The 19,643-nt window shown below is 49.1% G+C and overlaps 2 protein-coding genes across 4 annotated transcripts in view; one reads left to right on the forward strand and one right to left on the reverse strand.

Moving 5' to 3' along the window:
- The first annotated feature begins 1,348 nt into the window (after positions 1-1,348).
- On the forward strand, positions 1,349-9,003 carry ADPGK (ADP dependent glucokinase). 3 transcript variants are annotated; one of them, XM_053955293.1, is made up of 7 exons: positions 1,349-1,599; positions 4,303-4,528; positions 5,810-5,872; positions 6,121-6,241; positions 6,513-6,709; positions 7,435-7,533; positions 8,004-9,003. In XM_053955293.1, exons 1-7 carry the CDS (start codon positions 1,385-1,387, stop codon positions 8,553-8,555), a joined length of 1,473 nt encoding a protein of 490 aa, XP_053811268.1. In that variant the 5' UTR covers positions 1,349-1,384; the 3' UTR covers positions 8,556-9,003. The 3 variants fall into 3 exon arrangements, with proteins under 3 accessions (XP_053811268.1, XP_053811269.1, XP_053811272.1); XM_053955294.1 differs by having other exon boundaries at positions 8,007-9,003; XM_053955297.1 differs by lacking the exon at positions 1,349-1,599 and adding an exon at positions 1,638-1,689.
- Positions 9,004-13,774: 4,771 nt separating this feature from the next.
- Positions 13,775-19,643, reverse strand: part of BBS4 (Bardet-Biedl syndrome 4) — a 34,815-nt gene continuing 28,946 nt past the window's right edge. The window contains exons 14-17 of the mRNA XM_053955288.1: positions 17,388-17,529; positions 16,813-17,020; positions 15,108-15,253; positions 13,775-14,313 (exon numbers count right to left, since the gene is read on the reverse strand). Coding sequence (XP_053811263.1) covers positions 14,218-14,313; positions 15,108-15,253; positions 16,813-17,020; positions 17,388-17,529 — 592 coding nt within the window. The 3' untranslated portion in view covers positions 13,775-14,217. The remainder of the gene's footprint in view (positions 14,314-15,107; positions 15,254-16,812; positions 17,021-17,387; positions 17,530-19,643) is intronic.

Raw genomic sequence — 19,643 nt, forward strand, 5'->3', positions numbered from 1 at the left:
CACCATCAGCTGTCAGGTGAGGAGGGTTTTTTCTCACTCCCTCCTTCTCCAGCAATTCCAGCCTCCATCATCTGCCTGGCCTGCCCATCTTTGCACCCTCAAAGCTCTGAGGAATAATTTCAGAGAAAGAGAATACATAAATAAATGAGGAAGTCCGTTATGGCAATGCCTAGGAAGAAAGGGAACCTGATGAGCAGCCAATGAGGGCCAGACATGAATCCATGACCATGGCTGCTGACTATATACCATCCTAAAAAGAAAGGAAAATCGGCAAAAAAGCCTTGCACTAATCTATCTCCTTTACTGCTTGCTTTGTCAGAGTCTGAGGAGATGACAATCACTCACAACACAGAACTGAATAAGGAAATTATCGGCTGCCTCAGCCAACGCACTGTGGCACACAGTTGTCAAACTCTTGCAAATTTTGTCAGAAGTCTCTGAGTGAACGTTCCTGCGATTTCTAAAGAAGCCCAGAAAAACTCCCTTTCATTAAAAAGGGAAAGCTCCCGTCTTGCTCACTAGAGCATCTCTGTGATGAATGCACCAGGCAGGAAAGGGCATTCCCAGGCCTGCTCCCAGCACCGGTGGCCTCGGGTGTGTGAGGCTACCTCACCTTGGCGAAGGCACAGAAGAGGGCGAGACCAGAAACTTTTCCACCAAAAAAAAAAAAAAAAAAAAAAAAAAAAAAAAAAAAAAAAAAAAGTGCATTCGGTTGGTTATTAGCTTCAGACACTGGACCCTGACTGGGTTGATGGATGTGAGCCTTTAGAGTGGGAATACAACACAGACCCACAAAGGTGTTGGGGAACAAAGAAATAACGGCACCGTGAGGAGGAACCCCGGGGAGGGGATGGAACAGCAGTACCGCGTACATAGGAGAGTGCAGGCACGATGCCAGACATCAGCTCGGCGCTACTGAAGGCCGCAGCACCGGGGCAGTGCTCACCGCAGGCTCCTCATCCCAGCTGCCTGGGGGCCCGGTTGTCCCGGCCGAGCCCGTTCTCGGAGGCCTCGGCCCGGCGGTGCCGTGAGGGAGCCTCTGTCCCGCCATCTCCCCTCACGACGCGCCGCCCGCTGCCACCTACGTTATTCTTGTGCCGAGTTACGCAGGTGACGTAACGACATTGCCGGGCCGCACGCAAGATTCGCAGGGGGAGCGCTATTCCCATACCGATTTGCGCAGGTGACGCAACAGCATGGCGGGGCGGCACGCAGGTTGCGCAGGAGGAGCGGCGCGCCAGGATTCCCGAAGAGGTTTACGCCATCCGCCGGCCGGCGGGGGCGGGGCGCTACGGAGGCGGCGTAAGGAGGCCCCCGCCGGCAGCGCCCCGCCTCAGCCGCGGCGGCGGCGGGGGAGGAGGAGCAGCGGAGCGCGCCCGGCGCGATGTGGCAGCGGTCGGTGTGCGTGGGCCTGCTGGCCCTGGCGCTGGGCTACCTGTGCGTGCTGGGCCCCGAGCTGCCCCCCGCGGCCCTGCGGCAGCTCTCGGCCTCGCTGCTGGGGACGCTGCGCCGCGCCCGCTCGCTGGAGGCGCGCACGGTGGCGGCCTGGCAGGCGGCCATTGTCCGCCCCGCGCGCGGCTGGGCGCGCGTCGCCGTCGGGTAGGTGCGGGAGCGCGCGGGGAGCGCCCCTGGCGGCGGGGCGGGAGCGCGCCTGGGTCGGGATGCGCATCCCGGTGTCCACGTGTGCGGGTATGGAATGTGCGGGTACGGGTGTGTTGCCCCGGCGTGCACAGCGATGTCTCCCGTACCTGGGATGTATCTGTGCTGCCCAGGTGAGACCCCACCTGCAGAGTTGCCTCAAGCTCTGGAGCCCCCAACATCAGCAGGACGTGGAGTTGCTGGAGCAAATCCAGAGGAGGCCATGGAGATGCTGTGAGGGTGGAGCCCCTCTGCTCTGGAGCCAGGCTGGGAGAGCTGGGGGTGCTCACCTGGACAAGAGAAGGCTCCAGGGAGACCTCAGAGCCCTTGCCAGGGCCTGAAGGGGCTCCAGGAGAGCTGGAGAGGGACTGGGGACAAGGGCCTGGAGGGACAGGACATAGGGAGTGGCTTCCCACTGCCAGAAGGCAGGGTTAGATGGGATATTGGGAGAAATTCTTCCCTGTGAGGAAGGAGGCCCTGGCCCAGGCTGCCCAGAGCATCTGTGACTGCCTCTGGATCCCTGGCAGTGCCCAAGGCCAGGCTGGATGGGGCCTGGAGCACCCTGGACTACTGGAAGGTGTCCCTGCCCATGGCAGGTGATGGAGCTAGATGACCTTGAAGGTACCTTCCAATTCAAACCGTTCCGTAATTCCATGAAAAAGATCTGGATGTAAGTGCAGCACCTCCCACAGTGCTCCTGAGTCGGAGTTGGATGTTGGCCAAGGGGACCAATGATCCAAAACACTCCTGTGGTGGGGATTTAAGCCAGGCTTTGGCCCTGTTGGAGCTCTTCTGCAGAGATATTACTCCTAGCTTGATTGTCTGTAAAACAAGTTTATGTACAGTCTGAGGGTTGGGGTTAGGGTCAGTTGGAGCTGCTGGTCCATCCAGCATAGGCTGGCAATAAATAGGTTACAAGTTATAAAGGTTACAAGTTATAAATAGGTTACAAGTTATAAAGTGGAGAAAGGAGTTATTATAGAGACAGGTTATAAAGTGGAGAAAGGAGCAAAGCCTTTGCCTTTGGGAAGAGGTAGCTGAGTCCAAATAGAGCTGGAGAGAGATAAAGAGTGAAGGGACAGGGAAGGCAATGGATGATGAACTTAGGGATATTCAACACCATTTCTCTTTTTGAAGTGGGAAGAGAACAAGGGGAAAGTTCAGAAATGTCACATTGATCTTATATTAGCGCTTGACTCACTTTCTTTTAAATATATGGACATGGCAGGTACATTGACTTTGACTGGAAGATTCATCCTTTGGATGTTGGAAGGAGTTATCCACTTCCATGGCTGTGTAGCTCTGTGTTAGCAGAGGAATATTACTTAGTTTTATCCCCTTGGATCTGTAATGATTCATTAAAACACAGATTTGGGGCTAAAATGCTGCTTGAATTTATGGTTTCTTTTCTCTGCGATGCTAGGGAATTTCTCTGTCCTTGGTGTAGGAGGTGATGCACATCCAGAGGATTTCTGGGTTGGTTATCTTGTGGAGTGGAAAGCCTCAGGGTTTTTCCTGTCCTTTATTTTGTGTGATGCAGCCTTTTTTTTTTTGTTGCAGCCCAAATCTGACTCCTGAGAGGTCACTGCCAAGGGAATGCTGAGTGCTGAGCACTCCACACTGACAGGGAGCAGGAACTGGCCCTTGGACTGTCGTGGGGGGAAGATGTGGAGAAAGTCAGGGATCCTGCACGACTTTGATAGATGGTTTGAATCCCTGTCAGGAAATGTGGGGCAGAGGAACAGAAATGGCACTTGACAGCAGCTGCAGAAGATACTTAAATTGCATCTCTGTGCAGTTGCCGGTGTTATCTCAGGAAGTATTTGCTATTTGTTGTTATCACTCTGAAACCACAGAGTGACACAAGGGCAAGTGTTTCTAAATTGTCTTCTGGGGTTCTGGTTACAGCCAGAAAGTCTCCTGTCCTTTAGTCTGAATTAGACTGTGATTAAATCAATGAGACATGGGGACTGGAAATTAGACTTTCCAAAAAGCCTGGATCTGCTGAAATGGTTCTTATCCCTCCTTACAATTGCAGACTTTTTCTCCTGTTTCCATTGCATGCTATTTCTGTAAGTTTGAGATGATCCTTTGGAAACTGCCGTTTTCAAATATTTCAGCTGACAAATTGCTGTCTTGACTTTTTGTAAACAGAGCCAGCCTGTGTGGGGAGTTGTGTGTGGGTTGGGTATTATTAGGAATAATTGAAACTCCAGAGGCTGATCTAGCTGACTGAAACGCTTTCAGTTTTGTTTTTAATAGTTTTGAATCACATGGACATTTTAAACCCAAAACGCATGGGTATTAGAAGCTTTTAAAAGCTTCTAAGAATTTAAAATGCCACTGTTACTATGCCTGTTTTTTTTAAGCAAGGCCAAGGCAGGAAATTAAGTAGAACCTGTATTGTAACATACTCAACCACCTTTGACCCACACAGCTTTCCTTGTTTTCATTCAGCAGAAAGTCACAAATCCCTCCCTGAGCACAATAAAAGCCAGTCAAACAGGGAAAGCTTTAGGAGAGAATTTCAGGAAATTCCTGTGCCTTTTTTCCCTATGGTTGGTTGTTCTCCCCCTGCAGAGTCAGGGATGTGACCTCACTGCACTCCCAGGTGCCCTGAGGTCTGTGTGGTTTTTCAGGACACCTTTTCTTTCTCTCTCCCAGTGTCAACGCCTGTGTGGACGTGGTTCTGTCTGGGGTGAAGCTGCTGGAGGCGCTGGGCCTGGAGCCCAGCGATGGGAAGAACCACGCAGTGCTGAACTCCAGGCAGGACCTGAGGGAGGCTTTTGCCCACTTCATGGAGAGAGGGGCGGCTGCCGAGCGCTTCTTCAGCGATGCCGAGGCCTTCCAGGACATTGCACGGACAGCATCAGAGCACCCCACAGCACAGGTGGGTCTGTACCCACAGGGGAGCCTTGGGAACCCTCTTTCTTACTTCCTTGTCACTGCTGACTTTCATTCTTTCTCTAGAGAGCAAATCATTGAGGAAGGAGCTTGTGGTGTAGGTTGAGTTGTGTTACTGGTTTTCCCTGGGATTCTGCCCCTGCTGCAAATGAGAGGGGGTTAAATGGTCTCTCCCCTGCTGACATTCACAAACTGAAATGTCAAAAATGTTTCTTGGGAGCCAGATGGGGCTGAAGATGTAAAAGAGGCTGGGAGTGAGGAGTTGCCTGATTTCTAGCTGTATGGCCTGATTTCTGTAAGAGAAGCCAGGAATGGTTTGGGTTGGAAGGGACCTCAGAGCCCATCCAGTGCCACCCCTGCCATGAGCAGGGACACCTTCCACTAGCCCAGGGTGCTCCAGTCCCTGTCCAGCCTCACCTTGGACACTTCCAGGGATCCAGGGGCAGCCACAGCTGCTCTGGGCACCCTGTGCCAGGGCCTCACCACCCTCACAGGGAACAATTTCTCCCCAATATCCCATCTAACCCTGCCCTCTGGCAGTGGGAAGCCATTCCCTGTGTGCTGTCCCTCCATCCCTTTTCCCCAGTCCCTCTCCAGCTTTCCTGGAGCTCCTTTAGGCATGGCAGGGGCTCTGAGCTCTCCCTGGAGCCTTCTCTTCTCCAGGTGAACACTCCCAGCTCTCCCAGCCTGGCTCCAGAGCAGCCCTTGGATCTTCTCTGTGGCCTCCTCTGAGCAGCTGTGACCCGCAGGACAACTCATATTCACTGCTTTTCAAGCTCAAATCAGAGTTTAACTGGAAAGTTTGACCTTTACTAGTGAAGAAACTTCCACAGTTCCCTTCACTTCACATGGGCACAGGCACGAGGTTTCACCTCGGCCTCAAACTGGAGGTTTTAAATGATTCCTTGTCAGCCTTGCTAAAAATCCACAGGGCTTTAGCCACAGAGAGGTTGCACAGGAGTAAGGGCTGTTTATGTGCTGAATGAGTTGGTTTTTACAGCGCTGTCAGTGTTGGAATTAATAGATTTTTACTGGGCTGTTACTTGAAGGTGAGTATTTAGATTAAAAATAAAGAATGCTCAACTTGTTGAGATCTCACAGAGAATTGTAAGATCGTTTTGCCTTCAGCCCCAATAACCTTTAGTAACTTGGGTACTGCTGAACCTTGCTCTAAAAAGCCAAAATCTCCAGTCTGTGCTGAGGACTAAGTGTGTTTAAAGGTCCCAAAGCAAGGGGATGCCCACACCCAGCTCTGTTTGTTTTACAGCTTTACGTGGGAGGAAATGCTGCTCTCATCGGGCAGAAGCTTGCGACAAATCCAGACCTGAAGGTACACACATGCTCCAAACATCTCATGCCATTTGCTCGTGTTCTTTAATTTGCTTGTCTCATGTTACTTCTGTGTAGGTTTTGGGGATGTGGCAGTTAGGTTCTGCTGATGGAACATATGGTTGGACTTCCAAGCTGATTTTTAAAAACTGAATTATTAACTTTTTAAAATCAGTTCTGTAGGTGATGCTTAAATTTTGGCAAGGGACATGGCAAGGGAAAGTTTTTTTGGTTTTCCTTGTTTTCTAGATCCTCCTTTGTGGCCCAATTGGTCCCAAACTCCATGAACTGCTCGATGACAATGTGGTTGTGCCGCCTGAATCCATGCAGGAAAGAGATGAATTCCATCTTATCTTGGAATATCAAGCAGGTACAACGGAGCAGGTGTTCAGTGGTACCCCTGAACATCACTAAGATCGATGCACAGTCTGAGGGGTGTCATTCTGAAGCTCCATAAACACTAAAATGCTCCCTGAAAACAGAGATTTTAACCACGTGCTGATGAAACTCAGGGTGGCCTTCATGTAATGGCTAAAACAGTTCCATGGCTTTTCTTGCTGCTGATGGAACCTGTTGAATTTGTGATCTTGCCCAGCAATAAACCAGTTCACACACACTTGGTCCTGTTTGCTCCACCCCAGGTGAGCAGTGGGGCCGAGTGAAGGCACCCGCTGCCAACCGCTTCATCTTCTCCCATGACCTGTCCAACGGCGCCCTGAACATGCTGGAAGTGTTTGTGTCCAGCCTGGATGAATTCCAGCCAGACCTGGTGGTGCTTTCAGGACTTCACATGATGGAAGGGCAGAGCAAGGAGATGCGACAGAGACGACTCATGGAGGTGAGATACAGAATCCCTGAATTTTCTTGATTTCCCCTCCAAGTGTTTTGCGGCAAGGCCTTGTTTTCCCAGGTTTGAAGGTGTAGGAAGGCTGTGCCTTCAGAGCTCCCACAGATCTCCGTATTGAATGCCAAAAGGAGAGTGGGAGCTTCAGGAATGGCTGAAGTCTAATCATGTAACGCTGTCTTTTCTTAGATTCCATGGCTTGTATAGGGAAAAGGAGGGCTGGTGGCCTGGCCTGGAGGGTGTTGACCTGGTTATTGGGCTTATCTAGCAGCTAAACTAGGCTTTTTCTATGCTGGACACTGAGATGATCCAGGTTATAATCAACACCTGCATTCCATAAAGAGCATCTGTCTTATGCCACCTGTTTTAAAGCTGAGGGCTTGCCCTGATGCAGGGCATTGGCATTTTTCATGTTCTAGGATCAGCTCTTCTGCAGCTGCTTCAGATTTGTGAGGTTTTTGGAATTAATCCATTAGAAAGATTCTGAGCTGGGAGCAGATTAAGGGTAGATAGTTTTCCTGCCCTGGGATTCTGTAAACTATAAGTTGCTTTATTTCCTTATTTCCTCTCCTTAGCAGTACATACACAGGTCAGACATCCCATTGAATAGTGTATATCCACACACAGGGAGATTAAAGGATGTGTATCTTGAGTCAGAACCCTTTTTCTTCTGTTCCTTAATAATTATGTGTTGTAAGGTTTTTTTCTTTTTCGTGTAGGCTGTGGCCTCCATCTCTGATATCCCAACTGACATTCCCATACACCTGGAGCTGGCCAGTATGACTGATCAGGATTTTATGAGCAACATTATGCATCAGGTAAGGAAAATGAAAGGATGTGCTCTTTTGATCAGGTTCAGTATCACAGTGCACACACTAGTGCATGAATATAGAAATCAAAACTCAACATTTGGACTATACATTGGAAGACGAATTGAGAAATGAATTTGAGCTGAGTTTATAATTTTAAAATATCCCTCGATTTCTTTGCAGAATTTCCTTCCTGGTGGTTCCTTGTTTATCTATCTCGACACAGCTCTGATCTCAGTGTTACGTTTCATGTGGAGCTGATGTATTGTTACTCTTTACTGTCAAAGTGTGTGTCTAGGAAATTAATTGCACCAAATGGAACATTTTCTGAGAAAATGTTGTGGAAGTGCAGTGACTGGGAAACTGGGTGCTGCTTCTGCTGAGCCAGAACAGGGTACTGCAGAAACCACAGCCTGGGGAGGATTCCCAGCTCTGACTCCGCTCCTGAAGGCAAACCTGCTGTTCCCTGTTTCTGTTAGCAGGTCTTTCCCCTGGTGAACTCCATCGGGCTGAACGAGCAGGAACTGCTGTTCCTCACCCAGTCTGCTTCTGGTCCCCACGCCTCCCTGGCCTCCTGGAGTGGCATTCCCGACGTGGGGGTGGTCAGCGACATCCTCTTCTGGATCCTGAAGGAGCATGGCAAGACGGCGGAGCGGGCATCGGACCTCACGCGGATCCACTTCCACACCCTGGCCTACCACATCCTGGTCACTGTGGACGGCCACTGGGGCAACCAGGCAGCGGCGGTGGCGGCTGGGGCCAGGGCTGCCGGCACCCAGGCCTGTGCCACCGACACCATCGACACCAGCAAGGTCTTCCTCAAAGCTCCTCTGGAGTTTGTCACCTCCCACACAGAGGCACCATCCAAAATCTCCCTCAATCCAGACGAGCCCGTGGTGCACTGGCACAGGGAAGACATCTCCTTCCACTTCACCCCTGTGCTGGTGTGCAAGGATCCCGTCCGGACCGTGGGGCTCGGGGATGCCATTTCAGCCGAGGGACTGCTCTATTCCGAAGTGTATCCTCAGTAGAAAACCAGGACCCTCCTTCTTCTCCAGCACTGCACGGTGTCTGTGACCCGTGGATTGGGATTTGAAGCAGTGGTGGTATAGGAACAGAACCAGGGTGTGTGGTGTTTTCTGGGTATGACTGAAAAAGAGCCAAAGAATAATTCCAGGTATAAACTGTCAGCTACATTCCAGTCACTCAGCAGTGACTCGAGCGCTTCACATGCGGGTCAGGTGCAAATGTTTTAATATTTAATGTGAAAACTGGCTTTGTCTTAAGGGGGAGGGACACAAAGACCAAAATCCCTGGCTGGCAAAGTTTGCTGTTTGTAGCTCAGAATGGATCTTTTCTGGTAGTGCTGCAAAGTGCAGCAGCAGGAGAATTTCCTGCCCCTGGATCCCAGGGAGGGCATAGCAGTGCCCAGCCCTGCCTTGCCTCTGGTAAATTCAAAATAAAAAGGCTTGTGGGTTATCTCGTCCCAGCACTTTGCAAACCTTCCTTGGGGTAAGGATGGACTTACTGCCTGGTGCAATCAACCTCTCCGTGTGCCCAGCCCCAGAGGGAGCCACGGTCCCAAAATGTGACACAGACTGAACCTACTTGAGGCTGCACAGGTGATTGTGGTATCTGTGAATAAGGGTGTTCAAATGAGCCCCAGCAGCCTGTGCTTAGTTTTTAGGAAACAAGGAGTGAAGATAATCAGGATTTCTGTTTGGGGGACAGCTTTGTTTCCCTGCCAGGGAACCCCCAAACCATTCCCTGTGTTTGCTGAGCACTAAATACTCTGCTAACAGTTGGTGTGTTACAGAAAAGCTCTTGAGTGCTGGAGACTCATTTTTGGTTGTTTGAGAATGGTTGTGCCAAATTCTTCAGTCTCCCTGCCCTCTATTAGGAAAGGTTAATATATCAGGGAGGGTCCCTCTGGAAGCTCAAAAGCTGGAACAGCATTTTCCAGGTAAGACTGAAGTGAGGTGGCCTTTTTAGGGTTTGATGTTGGGGTTTTTTTGACTAGGTCACTGATAAGGTCACAGTTTCTTTGCCCTGGCCTTTGAAATTAAAAAAGCAGAACCACGTGTCCTTGTTAAATACTTTGCTTCTGGTTTTTTACCTTTTCACAGTCACACACTAAGAATTGTAGAGCACCAGCATGGTTTTCTCTCTTCCCAGCATGGTTTTGTCTCTGGCCACTTCAGGAACCTGGAGTGTATTTGCACAGCTCTCAAGCCAGTTTTCAGTAGAACTGGGTTAAGTGCAATTAGCATGTCTGGGCAAGCCTGTGCCTTACCAGAGCTTGGCAGAGGTTGTTCCAGGTCAGTCTTTGCACCTGAATGGAAGGAGGAGAGTCTGTGTCACTCAGGGTGGAGTGATCTGTTGCAATAACACTGTCAGGCTGCTGTCAGTGGTGTTCTCTGTTGGGAAAAGCCATCCTGGCTGCTCTGCAAGGATGAAAACTGGCAGCTGTTGTACTTGCACTGACTCAGCACACAATGCTGTCTGTCATGTGTATTCAGCTTTCCCCCTGAGCAAAGTCTTCTGTGTTGTACAGAGCAGAAGTACAGTCAGTGCTGTGTTTTCCTGTAGCTCAGCCCACCCTGAGTTTCCCTTGAGTGTCAGCATTTTATCCAGGTGCGGGATCTTCTTAAAATTGGAGGCATTTCTACCCAGATTATTTTTTATGATGATGATTATGATGATGATGATGATTACTACCATTATTATTATTATTGATGAACTGTAGCACAGGAGTTGGAGTTCTGGTTTAGTCTTCCTAAACTGAAAATAAATGAAAAGAACCTCTCTCTTTGGCTCACTTAGAGGTCCAAGGCCATTAGCAAGGCAATTTTGCAGCCTGGGATGATGGCCTTTTGGCACTCCACTCCTAGGGCCACCAAAGGCCATGGATCTGCCAGCTGGAAACTGATCCTTGGCTTACTGGAGCTGGAAACAAAACAAAACAAAATACCCACAAGCTGTCACCAGCAACAGCCCTGCTGCTCTATTTCAGTTTCTTCCTGAAACACTTCCAGGGGTGTGAGGCTGATGGGACTGACATTCCTTACAGCCACCTAAAAACACGTGACTGCATGTACAGACCTTGTCCCAGGGTCAGCTGTGCTTGCATTAAGCAGGAAGATGACAGGCTAAAATTAGCTTTTTTACTCTGAGTCAGTAACTGCTGGAAAGAATCATTAAAAAGGAGCTTAGTCCTTAGGAATCATCTGGGCCAAAAAGCTAAACTGGTATCATTATTGTTGGCTCCTCCTTCCTACTGCTCCTCACAGATAAACATTTCTGCTGTAGCCCATTGTGGGTGTGCTGGGAACACCTGGCATGGCCAGGCTGCTGCTCTACCCAGATCTGCTTTATCAGGCACATGGAGCTCATCTGCACCCAAAGTCACTTCCCAAGGAGAATCCTTAACCACCATGACCTGTTCATCAGCTGTGCCAGTGGGATCCCTGATAAAGTTGTGGAACAATCTATATGGTAATAAATCTGAATTGAATGGAGGGGCCCAGCAGCCTTTGCTTTGTTTCACATGCTGTGAACATGATATGCTTTACTTCCTTCTGCCTCCCCAAATTAATGACAGGGAGGCAGAGGTCCTGAAATGCTTCCCCTATACCTGTAGTCTCACACTTCTGCACAGCTACAGTTGTGACAACAAAGAAAAGCTGCTTCAACAGCTGCAAAAATACCAAAGCTTCAAAACCAGGCTTAAGCTGACCCTGGTTCCCCCTCATCCTCTGTCTCTACAAATTCTGTTTGTTCTCCTGTCTTACTTGTACCTTGAAATCTACAGTGATGGATGACTCAAACCTCAGCCAGCCTCACTCCTGAAGCAGAATTTGCACTGGAAATGTTTATTCACACAGATTCTGCTGGAGATGCAGCAGCAGAGCTCAGCACTGTGACTGCTCTCCATGGTAAAACCTGTGCACGTTGGTATTTTCACTTGTGTCTTCCTGCAGCCACCTTGGCTTTGGTTCCTTTAGCTTTATCCATGATCCAAAATTAGCATTCTTCCCATGTTTTCTGTGTATGGAACTTACTGAGGGTCAAGTGCTGGATTATTTGGGAGGTGTGACTCACAGGAGCCTGGCAGAGTCTCAAAGGACACGTTCCTTCTCCACTGTGCTCTTGGTGCTGTGCCATGGAAGAGCCAATCCCAAATCCAACTCTTGCCAGTTTAAAGGCTCTTTATCTTTGTTCCTCTCCAGGGGAGTTTCTCAGCATTACTAAGAATTACTTGATTTTCTTTTGTTTCCTGGTTATCTCCTGTTGGGATGTGTGATATCCAGGAGTTTGACCTCCTTTCCCAAGTTCATTTTACAGAACTGGTGCTAAAATGTTCTTCCTCAGCCTTTAGCAAAGACCTCATTACCTGCTTTGTGCTGGATGTTTTAGAGCTCGACTCAACTCATTAGCCACTGGAATCCAAAGCCTGGAGAGCAGCGGAGCACTAAATCCATTCCAAAACCCAATGGAACACTGTCAGCAGTTGTGCTTGGGTTCTTTTTTTTTACTATTTATTCTGTAATGATACACCGAATTATCCGGGTTTGTGTGCCATGGGGTGACTTTTCCAGCCATGTCCTGAGCAAAGAGTTGAATAATGGGACAGTTCTGAGAAATGGTACAACAGAACTGAATTTCCAGTTATCCAAAAATGTTGGTTGGGGGTTCTTTTGGAGCTTGCAGCTTAGGTGAAAACTGAGGGTTTGAGTGATTGAACAGCTAAAGTGTCTCTGTGCCACTGTTGTCTCTGTGCAATCTGTTCCAGAGCGGTGCTGGCACAGACTTGTGTCACACAATCGCTGCCTTGCTATTCCTGGGCTAAGGAACCTCAGAGTGTTGGGGAGAACAGGAGAAAACCAGAGGAAAATACTGGGTCTGAGTAACCTTGGCAGTAAATCTTGGATCTCAGAGCCAGGAATGCTGGTTGTACCTCTTGGAGATGTTGGATGAAGTTGTCCTCTTTCACTCTGGAGCAGTTTCTTGTGTGGTATCTCAGCTGGACCCAGACAGAATTCTCAGGGAGTCACTGATCCAGACTCTGGTGGGAGGATGTTCTCTCAGCAAAGGAGAGGTGCAGGTTGCAAATAGCACATGGCCATTCCCTCCTGTGCCAGGAGCTCTCTTCCCAACAGCTTGGGATCAGCCTGTGCTCAGCAGATCTCACAGCAGCTGAGGAACACAAATGATGACAGGAATTATCCCATTATAAAACAAGGGCAGGCAATGGAAAAAATACCCTGGAAACCTCCCTTGTGAATTTCTCAGGAAAGCTGCCCCTCGGTGCAGACTGGGTAAAACTGGGTTCAAATCTCACCCGTGTCTTCCATTAAAAACACTGAGTTTTTGCAGCAGTGTGGTTTGAGGGAGTGGTAAAGCTTTCCTTGTAGCAGAACTGGGTTTTCTCTTCTAGAAAAGTCTTGGCAGATGGAGTACTTGTTATAACATGGGCTCCTTTTGAATGCATTTATGTGTGGAGCTTATTATTTTAGTAAAGTTTTCCCCCATTCAGCACTGAGAATTGTCTGTCTCTACAGAAGAGGCTTTGCCAACTGAAACCCACTCCCCAACTGGGAAATCTAAATTCTGAACAGCTTTATGGCCCCCACATCCACTTTGCTCAGTCACAACTAAGCAAACAAGTACAGGAGCACAGCATGTACCCACTAATACTGCCTGTACCATAAATCAGCATCCAGTTGTCTCAGGGACCTCAACACCACATTTTTTTGGGTTGAACACATGTTGCTGGATAGACAGATCATTACTCTTGGCTAGAAAAAGGTCTTGCCGACCAGGCATTGATGTTTGAATGACTTTTATTTTGTTTCCTGTGCAGAAGCCAAGATGCAAAGTACCTTGTGAGCTCTGTTTTACCCTGTTCATCACAGACCTTTCCCTAAAAAGGGGAAGAAAAGTCCTAAAGCAGATGGTTTCTGCTTCCCTTGAAATTAAGCTCATGATTCTTTTCAGTTAAGGGGGGGAGAAGAGGGGATTAGAATTATGGCTGATGCCAGAAACAGGTTTTGGAACATAAGGTGTGATTTCCAAAATCCCTAAATGCCTCAGTGCAGTCCTGCTGAAGAGTCCCTTGCTTAATTCCAGCTGAAATGGTAGTCCAGCCTCATTACCATTAGCACAGAAATGTTCTCCAGAATGATCCCAGGAATTTACTGCATGCAAATGCCACCATCACCACACCCAGGGGAGGAAAGAGCACAGGACACGAATTGCAGCTCTATTTATTATCCAACTGGAATTACATATTTAAAAATGCTCCCCTAAACATGAAGCTCCCAGAAAGTAAGAAGGTGCTACTGCTTCATTTCATAGAAGAATTGGTTCACTGTTGCATAAGCTTTTCACAAAATATATATTTAAAATAAATCCCTTCACAGTACCTCTGAGTGCAGTACGTGCTCCCAGTGTGACACTTATCCCATCAAAGCATCATAGGACAAAAATCTGCCTTGAATTAAAGTTTTGGGGCTGAAGTGAAGAATTCGCAGCCCCTGCCCACCCCTGCTCTTCAATCCTCACCTTTTCTTCCCATGTACTCTGTTAGGCTGCAGGAAATTTCAGTGTAAGAAGTTAAATGTGAATAAAAATCTCTGCACTGTACCTGACTGACACTGTTTCACGTCTGGTTTGTTTCAGTTTGCCAGCACTCTACAAAAAAATTCTGTTTAACTCCTGGCAGGAGGGAATCCTTAAAGAAGTGCTGTCCTGGGGCTGAACTGACACAAAACCCAGTAGAAAGGACACCTGAAGGGAAAAAAAAAAGCTACATTTAAGATAAGCAGTCAGTTCGGGCTATCAGAACCCAGGGGAAAGTGAGGGGTCCTACTCTTTCAGTGTTCTTCAGGGAGGAGGAGAGCACTTCAGCTCCTGGCTGGGCTCTAAAGATGCATTAATGTCTTTCAGGATAAGAGCAACAAACCACAAAGCACAGCTGAAGGCTGGGAGGTACCCAGAGCCCTGCTCATGCTGCCTGTACACTGCTGCCTCCAAGATGTTTCCATGACTAACCTTCCTCTCCTGGACTGGTAATTATGGAGGGATACAGTCCAACAGTGCAGAAGTAAAAGCAGGAAATACATTGTCAAACAGCTAGGGAGCTTCACCAGCAAATACAGAGCCCTGAAGTTTCAGTTTACTGGTTCCTTATGCAAACTCAGCTGCTCACCAGTTCAGCCACTGGAAGGGTTTGATTCTCCTCGCCATCCAGGATCCTAAAGCACTACTGCTGGCTTTGCTAAAGATCCCTCTGGAGGACTCACACCCAACCTGTGGAGAGCTGGACCCTCCAGTTCTGTAGTGTGTTGTGACTGCACTAAGAGTAGCTACACAGAAACCTCTGGTCACTGCAGTGACTCCTTGGAACGTGGCAGAGCCCACAAGCTAAAATCACTGATAGAAAACAGCTGCATCCAGACTAACTGACAGTGGGGAGAAGCCACCATGGGGCAGGGTGGGGCAGTTCCCTTTCCCAAATCCCAGGCAGCCCTGGAGAGGCTCTTGCACCACCTGTGCTGCCCAGAGCTGCCCTACTCTCCTGCCTCTTGGCTCTGGTCTTTCTCCTTCCTCTGCTCCTCGTCCCCTGTGGGAGCTGAGTTCTCCTCAGGGCTTGTTTCTGAGTCCTGCTCCTGTTCTGGTTCCAGTGGCAGGGAGGGAGGCTTTTTTGGCAGAGCTGGCGTTGCAGCACCTGGGGAGAGAACACAGTTAGTTACTCTATGGCTATGTATGTGTTGTCTGCTCTTTATGTCCTTCCCAGCAGCAGAGATGCAAAACAATCACAGCCTTTAATTACCCTCAGATTCCTTCTGCCTAACATTGGTTTATTGACAGTGAGTTATCCAGACCTTACAGTGCCTGAAGTCCTGCTGAAAGGAAGCTCAGGTACAGTCCCTCAGCTGTCAGAATTCAGTACAAATATAGGAATTAACTCATGATCTGGAAGGGAAAACATTTTCTAGAATCACGAATGTCAGAATGGTTTGGGTTGAAGAGGACCTTAAAGCCCATCTCATTCCACCCCCTGCCATGGGCAGGAATACTGTCCACTATCCCAGATTGCTCCAAGTCCCTTTTAACCTGGCCTTGGACACTGCCAGGGACCCAGGGGCAGCAACAGCTTCTCTGGGCACCCTGTGCCAGGACCTCACCACCTCACAGGGAAGTGCCACTTCCAGTTCCACTGAAGCTGGTTTATGCTCAAGCTTGAGCCCCAACCAAAGTGTTGTTTTCACTTCACATCTTTAGCAAATATGGGGAAAGTTTCCAGGCAGCTAAAGTAGCTACTTACAGAATTAAATCACAACAGAACACAAGTTGTTTCTACACTTATATTTAAGGTGCCAACTGATGTTATGAACCAGCTCCCTTCCCTGATCTGGGTAATAAAGTCCTTCAGGTATGCCCTAAACCCTTAGTGTGTTTTATTTTTCAGATTTTCTGGCTAAGTCTTCCCTGCATGGAAAGTTTACTCCATGTGTGAGAAATGGAACAGGTCCTTAGGGATGCCAAAGAAAGAGGCCTGGATTACACAACCACTCTCCTGGTTCCACAGGAGAGTCCACAGGCAACAAGACTGAGAGTGACAGAAAATCACCATGATGAACAACATCTCCAGTGCATTCCTCCTTGGAAGCTGAGAGGTGAGAGGAGGTCAGGCTTGGAATGGCTCAGGAGATGCTCCTACCCAGCCCTAGTACATATAGTGATGGGCTGAGCCTCCAAAGGCTCACACCACCTGCTGAAAACCCTCAGTCCCACTAAATCCAGCAACACCTGCAAAGATGGGCAGCTTTGGAGAAATCCAGCTGCAGTTATCGTTGACAGAGAAAGGATGGAAGTACTTTGGAAAATTGCCCATCTTTTCCCTTCTCTGCAACAGCTTGTCTGTGCATGGCAGCTCCCGGGCTCTTCCAAAGAAAGGCAAGAGGTCTGGTTGCAGAAACTGCCTCCTTTCCAAAGCAAGATCACAATCTCATGCTAATGGAATCTTGTCCACTGTGGCTCAGACAGGAAGGGAAACTTTCTCAGCCTCCCACATCCCTGCAAAAGCAGGAGAGTGAAATAAACTACAAAGAGCATCTTCCTGAACTCAGAAATCTGGGAAAGTTATCATCAAATATTGCCCTCACTGCTGTGTGAGGAACTCAATCCCTTCCCAAACAGGTGCTATAACTCTTTCAAAGGGAAAAGAGATTTATTTTCTTCCCTCCCACATCTATACTTGAAAGAACAGCAGAGGAGACGTACCTGGGTGGAGCTGCATGGTTTTCCCATACCCTGCAGCAGAGGACATGGCTTGACCCAGGGCCTGGTTGGAGCCCAAAGGCTGCTGAGAGCTGGATTTCCCTGACACAGCAGCTTTCTGCTTGGATTTGGACTCCTTAGAAGGTTTGGTCCAGACCAGGCTCTCCCCAACCTGCAGGGCAGCCCCCATCTTCTGGGCCATCTCCACCATCTTCTCAAGAAGCCAAAAGAGAAGAGCACTGTAAGCAGGGACACTTCAGATAACAATCAAGTCAACAATACCGTCCAAAAAAAAACACTACAAGAAAAGATCTGTGGAGAGCTGGCTACAGTTTGGTGCTTGGGGGAAACATCTCCACTAATTCAGCCCCTTAATTAAGAGGGAATTCTGTCTTGCTGTGTATTCATTGAAGAACTGGGCTTCAAAGAGCAGAAAGGAAGTGAGTAGCTCTCAGCAGGCGCCTGCTCTGCTTGGAAAATCTCATAAGCAGAATTTCTTCCTAATAACTGGACTCAAAGTCAAACCTCCTCTTCATTTGCTGCCAGCCCTGGGGTGGCTCCTGAGCTCAGGCACAAACCTCAGGGTCGAAGTCGGGCACGCTGCTCTCCCTGGCCACAGTGACCTTCCTCTCCATCTCCTGATACTGGCTCAGGGCCCCCTGCTTGTCGCCCTGGTTGTAGAGCAGGACAGCGTAGTTCAGGTTGACGAGGGGGTTGCACCTGCAGCAGACACACGGGATGCATCACATTCCCTGTGGGAACATTTATCCTGGCTGCAATAATGCTAACATGTGCCTGAGCAGAGCTGGACACTCCTCATTGTCTGGCACCAACACAGAGGCTACAGCCAAAGTCCCTCGGGAGCGTGCCTGAGACCCTCTTGCCTGAGGACAGAACCAGTGCTGGGCTCTGCAAAGGCCCTGGGTGTTGGTGCCAACAGAAACCCCTCCCCAACTGCCTCCTTCTCTGCAACAGCCAGTTCTGTGCACCTGGGGGCAATCCTGGGACTCTCTGGTGTTCCAGCCCTGCCAGTGATGGGGGCTTTTGTCATACTGAGACAGATGATCTTTCTCTGATTTACCTCAGAGTCTCCCAGCACTCCCAGTCTGCAGGAGAGCAGCTCATCATGGGACAGGCAGCACAACAGAGCCCTGCTCTTGGGTTCTATTTTGTAACTAACCTGACACACCACAGAATGTGCTGTTTTACATTTCATTTCCTCACCTCCTCTCTCTCCTTCCCCCAGCAAAACCACACACAACTGCAGGTACTGCTACAGGTGAACACAGGTACCTGTATGCTCCTGCCCTCCTTCCTGAATGAAGATTTCACAAGGCAGAACTGTTCCATACACTCTCATTTCCCAAACAATCCATCTCCTCCACTGGGATACATTAACCCTCTCCATCTGGCCTGGCCAGGAGAGCCAGGGTGGGTGGAGCAGCTCTGCCTGCTCACAGCTCCCTGTGTGGACCCCACAGGAGCATCCCTGCACACAGGCCAGGCAGGGATGCTCCGATGCTCCATGGGTTGACAAGAAATGTGAGTGAGGGACTGGTGCCCTCTCCTGGAGCATGGCTGGGATAACTGGAACCATCCATGGCCAAGGCAGAGGAACATCCTCTGGAGAAATGCAGAAGGGAAGGATCCTGCTGGCACTGGCCAATAAATGAAGTGTAACCTGCAGGCCCTGACTCTCCAGTCCTGGTGATTCTCCATCCCAGTGCAAGGAAGGCAACTCTTAGAAGAAATCTTACTGTATTTATAACCATGACTTTAACTAGGAAACTGGAATGCTGAGCCCACCACAGAACAAGCCCTCCTCTCTCCCAAAACACTGAGGAGATCAGACAGTCCTGGGAACAGCCAGTTTTAAAATTAATGCACCTGATGGAGCTATTTCACCACTTTCAAGAGCTGAGAAGCAATATGACAGTCAGAGAAAAATCAATAGCTGAATACTCACAGAAAGGGCAGTTACAAGCCAGAACCAGGAGAGGAACAATTTTTTCTAAAGTTTTCCAAGTTATTTCCATTCCAGCCCCCAGCATGGCACCCAGGCCACTACAAAAGCATTTCTGGTGATGGAAACCAACCACCTTCATCCCAAACAGCTCCAGCAAAGGAACACACCAGCAAAGGAAACTTGTGGGGACACAGATTCAGCCTCGCAGTCTGGATATTCCCCCAGCAGGCCCTGGCAGTGGGAATTCATTCTTGCTTTGATAAGGGTTTATTTTCCTGGTCAGACCATAGAGTTGGAGCATTGCCCAAGTGCCCAACACTTGGGCGAAGTTGTAGAGCCCATTTACTGCTCCTTCTCTTTGAGCAAAGCACACAAGGCCCTGACTAAGGAATGCAAGCTGCCTTTAAGGTCCTGTCCTGCCTTGGTACGCATGGAAAGCTGATTAGGAATAGAATCATGGAATGGTTTGGGTGGGAAAAGATGTTAAAGCCAATCCATTGCCACCCTGTGTCATGGGCAGGGACACTTCCACTAGCCCAGGGTGCTCCAAGCCCCATCCAGCCTGGCCTTGGACACTTCCAGGGATCCAGGGGCAGCCACAGCTGCTCTGGGCACCCTGTGCCAGGGCCTGCCCACCCTCACAGGGAAGAATTTATCCCTGGTGTCCCATCTAGCACCACCTTGTGTGGCCCCTGCAGATAAAAGGGCTTTTGGCACCGCTCTGTCACCTGCAGACAGACTCTGAGCTCAGGAGTGCTGGTAGGTCTAAATGTGCAAATATTCACACTAAACTAGGGAGAGAAACAAAACTATTAATAAATATGAGGTAATTTTGATTTTGTGCCTGAAATGATGACATACTCTGAAG

The sequence above is a fragment of the Vidua chalybeata genome, chromosome 13 (assembly GCF_026979565.1).
Source record: "Vidua chalybeata isolate OUT-0048 chromosome 13, bVidCha1 merged haplotype, whole genome shotgun sequence".
Taxonomy (NCBI): domain Eukaryota; kingdom Metazoa; phylum Chordata; class Aves; order Passeriformes; family Viduidae; genus Vidua; species Vidua chalybeata.